Genomic DNA, 5,087 nt, shown 5'->3' on the forward strand with positions numbered 1-5,087 from the left:
GGTTGAAGCCCAGTTCCTTTTCTTGCAGGAAGAGGCATTTTCTCAGGTGCAGGTCTTCAGTGTTCACATGTTTGTGGGTTTTTGATTTTTGGGGTTTAGTGGGTTTTGCCAGAGCTTTTTTTTTCTCCTGCCCTATGTTACATGCAAAATTATGGTGCTGCCCCATGGACATGCCCTCCTGTGGAGGAATTCCCTCCAGATTAATTTTCTTTGCCTGGTTTTGGTGTCTGGCTGTAGTCCTGACCTTGTGGGGGTGTGTGGTTTGTCCCATGTGTGGAGAAGTCAGAAGAAGTAGAGGGTTACGTCAGATTCCCTGCATCAAAGGAGAGCCATGATGACAAACATCCCCCATGCACTGTGGGGTGGAGGTGTACTTGGACAGCTTTGGTTTGGTGTCCTGCAGGAATTTAAGCCTCCAAATAGAACAGGAGAAGAGTCTTGTTTTCCAAAGCTCCCTACTTTGATGTGTAGGCGCATAGGGCGGGAGGTGAGAGATCTCCAGGTGCATGTACCCTCTTTTTCTGGATATAACAGGCAATTGGACTTCATCCCGGGCAGCTCAACAGCTTGCTTCGTTAAAACAAGCACCTCTCTCTTTCTACATGTAGCATATCATTTGCAATATGCATTATCTGCTTTTAGTTCCCAGCCTAACAGGAGCCTTCCTGATAAATTCAGCCAGTTTGAGCCAGGCTTTGGTGTTTAAGGCATTGCTGTTGCACCTTCAGTGCATCCCCTTCCATTTCTGAACTGATGTTACAAACTGGTGGGACTCAGACCCTGAATCACTCAGGCGCCGCTGAATTCTTTCCCTTTCCTGTACTCAAAGCGAGAGGCAGCATTCAAGCAGCGAGGGCAGGCAGCTAAATATAATGTGATATTTGTGGGGGAGTAGATACGGTCCAAGTCCTTTTCAAAATCATTTATTTTCTTGTTGTCTACCCCTCCCAAAATACACCATGTTGATGGGGGGGAGCTTTGAATTTCTTCCCCAGTGGCGCACCAAAACCTCCTTTTCTCTTCTTTTCCCCAGATACTAAGTTCCTGCTGCTGTGTCCTGGAGAATCGCGAGGAACAAGAACCCAAGTCTGTTCTCAACTACTGTACAGGATGAAACAGCGCAAGCTTCCTAAGTTAGAGCTGGGCTTGCTCACATAGTAGACAGTGTGTTTAGGTTATTTATTTATTAAATTAGAATACTGTACATGCGGCCTCTGCCACTGGTGTTCGTACTGCCGCGGGACTGGGAGACGGTGCATTTCCGTTTATTTCATTTTTCTCTTTGGGTTGTTTTTTTGGGGCTGGGAGGATGGGGGAGGCGAGGAAGAAGCTGGTGGAATCGAATTGTTGTGATGTACTTGGAATAGTTCATTATCACCATTAATCCAATGTGCACAACAGGAGCCGCGGGATCCAACTTCGAGGTCGCACGTTGCTTTTGGTTTCCTTTGCATCCCAGCACTTCTTCCAGCGGAGCAGATCCTGGCAGCCATGAGAGCCGGCCAGAGGGTGGCCGGGTTTGCATTTCTCATACCGTTTGACAACACAGCCAAAAACCTCGTTTGCTCCAGGTGCTGCCAACCAGCCAGGTGCCGCTTTGGCAGCAAAGCGGTAAATCTCGCCGGTGATTGCTGGAGAAACCTCTCGTAACTCTGCTGAACTGCCTGAGGGACAGTTCTGCCAGCAAGTCGGTGAACTTTGCCTTAGCACTGCTGAAAGCTGTAACGAAGGGTCCAGTCATAAGCGTCAGCCAGGGGTAGCCCTTAGTACGTGGTAGGAGCGGGGAGGGCAGAGCAGTGCCCACTTGGAGGCAGACGTGGTGGTGGTGGGGTAGGACCCACCGCCACTCCCTTCATCACAGCTCCGCAGTATTTTCCTGCTGCTTACATTATGAGTGCCAACCTTCTATGGTTCAACCAAAGTCATATTCCTGGTGGGGCTATGGGGCAGCCTTGCGTGCCCATGCTGGTGGAAGAGCCTTGCAACCTCACCAACAAATGCTGCTCATGTTTCAGGGAGCTCTTGCAAATCCAAGCAGAGCTCATCAGCCATCCCAGCTGGGAGGAGCCGTGTCCACACGAGGTCTTTCCCCAGCTGAATGTCAGTCCTCATTGGAAATCTTTGGACGTTTATTTTCTAGTAATATTTGTATTATAAAATCTGGAAATCCCCTTTGAGTGTATGAGACATGCCAGAGTAATCCCCACACCAATGCTGTGCGCAGGGAAGAGTTCAGCATCACTAAAACCCTTCAGTCACCTCAAATCTTGATGCATCAGAGCCAATGAAGAACAAATTTACCATAGTTACTTGTTTTAGCCCAGGATGTCCCCCCCTGAATGCTGTGGACAGCATGGCATGCTTACCAAGGTGACTTTCCAAGTCTCCACGTCTCATCAGAGTAATTTCTATGGTTCACATGGAGAACATGGTCCTTCCAAAAATTGCCTGACCCCGTGAGCACAAAAGCCTGTATCCTGTGGTTACTGCTTTGGTACCTGAGTCTCTCGTCAGCTACAGATTCTTGTTTTGTCCTTGCGGACTTCTTTGCCATCATGAAAAAAATATTTTGTGGCAGCAAATTCATGCACAAGAAAGAAAAAACTCTGGAATTACGGTCTCAGCAGCCAACTCCTTTTCGTGGCTCTTGATGCCGAGCTCTGAAGTCAGCCTGACCACAAGCCACTCATCTTTGGAGCAAATGTCCTCATATGCTTGCTTATTCCAAGTTTCTCTTTGAAATGTCTCAAAGCCTAGAAGGAAGACCTTGAGAAGATCTTAGGGCTTTGAGAAGGCTTTGAGGAGACCTTAGGGCTTTGAGAAGGCTTCATCATAGACTGATGACAAACCACAAGCTTGAAATAATCTCTGCTCACTCATGAGTTTTATCCAGATCCTAAGATTTTTGGGAAGAGTCCCCTGAGCTATCTGAAATGTCACGTTCGGGTCTTTCCCCACACTGGATTACTTTGGTCTGCATCAGCCAGTGAACCCCAGAATTTCTGCTGTTCTCCACAGAGGCGCAGCGTGAAATCCTGCTCTCGGTCGAGGTGAAATGCGGTTGCTGGGTCACGTTGAGCAAACCAGCTTTTGGAAAATAGGTGTCCCAACCGCAGCCACTTCTGCCCCGGGAAAATCCTCCATCCGCATGACCCTTCGGTACAGCTCACGCAGTCGCTTACCTCCCTCACGTCCATTATTTGTGCAGCATACAGTGGTGCTGTTCTCATCCGTGAATTCCTTCGTGACAATTTTTAAGCCCATTTTATCTTCCAGGTAGATAGGAGAAAAAGAAAAAAATCAAAATAAAACCCCAACTGGCTTTTCCCACCTCAATTTTTAAAGCTCTTCTTCATGTCATTCTGCTTGTTCTGTAAGCTTTTTTGCTTGCTTGGCTTTTTCCTAATCAATCTGGAAACATACTCTATGATCATCTCTAAATTAGACGTGTAATGGGTTGTTTTTGTTTTTGTTTTTTTTTTAATGTAACACATTTTTAAAGAATTAGGAAAAAGGAGATTTAGGTAACACCAGCAAAATTGTATAAGGAAATTATGTTCTGAACTTTAGAAATAATAAGACAAAATCTGTCATCAGCTTGCAGTGAGGAAACAAAAACTTTGCAATTGTAACATTTTCAAAAGGATGTTTTAAATATTAATGTCTGAGTGATTGTATTAGATCAGCAATAAAGACTCTGTAATCTCAAAACACAAATAAAACATTGGAAAATTCAGCTTCTCCAGAGTGTCTTTCAGGTCTGGCAGGAGCAGATGGGGAATTTTTGGGGCTGGGGGGTTACAGCAAGGGGGTGAGGGGTGGCGATGCCCAGGGACTGGATGGGGAGGTTGTCCCCAAGCTCGATGTGGTGCCATAGCCCTGAGCTCCCATCGCTGCCATGTAAAACCCAGTTGGGAGAGCTGCTCCGGTGGCCACACATCCTTGTGGCAGCCAGGGCTGTTTGGGCTGTGGGTGGCTGTTTTGCAGCTGATGTGTCCTTGGGGAAAGCAGACTGAGCAGTGCTGGAAAAAATCCCGTTATCTTTTCTGCTCCTGATTTGTCACATCCCTGGCGCGGACCTGAAAATGCTGCTGGGGTGGCGGAGGGAAATACCGACCTAAAGACTTTGTTTTTCCAGTGGCTGGGGAATGATGTGGGACGCGAGCAGCACCAAGATGGGTTGTCAAGCACCTCCCTGGCTGCATACCTATGGTCACCCCCTCAAAAGCAACCGTCCCCCCGATATGGGGTGGAGAGGGAGGGAGGAGAGGAGCAGGAGTGGGAGGGAAGTCTGGAGCATTCCCATCCCTGGTTTCCAGCCCTCCAGGAGTTGCTTTTAATCAACATTGTGGTAAGGGGGGCTTGGACAACCCAGCCCAGCAGGTGACCCTGTGGGGGATGCTGGGGGTGCCTTGGGGACCCTTGGCCCCTGCCTGCAGTGGGGCAGCTGCAGCCGCCCGGGTGCCAGCAGGACCCGGCCCTCCCTGCAACCTCATTAGCCCCAGGGCACCTCCTGCAGCCAGCAGCTCCCCCCCTGCTCCCCCAGCCCATTGCCCCCAGGGGCACCCCGTGTCCTCCACAGCATTCCCACGGACACCCCTGTTGCCAGCAGCCCCAGGGACACCCGATAACGCCCCCTCCCAAGCATTTCTTGCCTCCAGCACCCCTCAGGGGTACCTTATCACCCCTGGGACACCCCACGGCCCTTCAAAACCTGTCATCTCCAGGTAAACCCCGTCTGTGTGTGCCCACCCCAGCACCCCCTATTGCCAGCACCCACAGTCCCGAGGGTCTCCCACAGCCCTGCAACTTCCCAAGCCCCCCGGCACCCCCTGGGTTACCGCAACCCCCCCACACACACACCGTTATCCCGGGACACCCGCCCCGTCCCCACCACCCCCCGGGGACCCCCCTCCCCATTCCACGACCCCTCTGGCCCCGCCCCCCACCCAATAGCGAAGAGGGAGTGTGCCCTCTGTCTCCGCCCCGCGGAGCGGCGGCCCAATGGACGCGGCGGGGGCGGGCCAAGGGCGGGGCGCGGAGCCCGGCCCCCACGTGCTCGGCGGCGCTGCAGAGGGGCGCAACGG

At 50.9% G+C, this 5,087-nt stretch overlaps 1 protein-coding gene across 3 annotated transcripts in view; it reads left to right on the top strand.

The window, feature by feature from the left end:
* AHCYL2 (adenosylhomocysteinase like 2) overlaps window positions 1–3,735 on the top strand; it is a 109,366-nt gene extending 105,631 nt beyond the window's left edge. For all 3 annotated transcript variants that reach the window (XM_056340147.1, XM_056340148.1, XM_056340149.1), the window contains exon 17: window positions 1,034–3,735. In XM_056340147.1, the coding sequence (XP_056196122.1) occupies window positions 1,034–1,040 (7 nt within the window). In that variant the 3' untranslated portion in view covers window positions 1,041–3,735. The remainder of the gene's footprint in view (window positions 1–1,033) is intronic.
* Window positions 3,736–5,087: the final 1,352 nt, after the last annotated feature.

The sequence above is a fragment of the Falco biarmicus genome, chromosome 5, assembly GCF_023638135.1.
Source record: "Falco biarmicus isolate bFalBia1 chromosome 5, bFalBia1.pri, whole genome shotgun sequence".
NCBI lineage: Eukaryota > Metazoa > Chordata > Aves > Falconiformes > Falconidae > Falco > Falco biarmicus.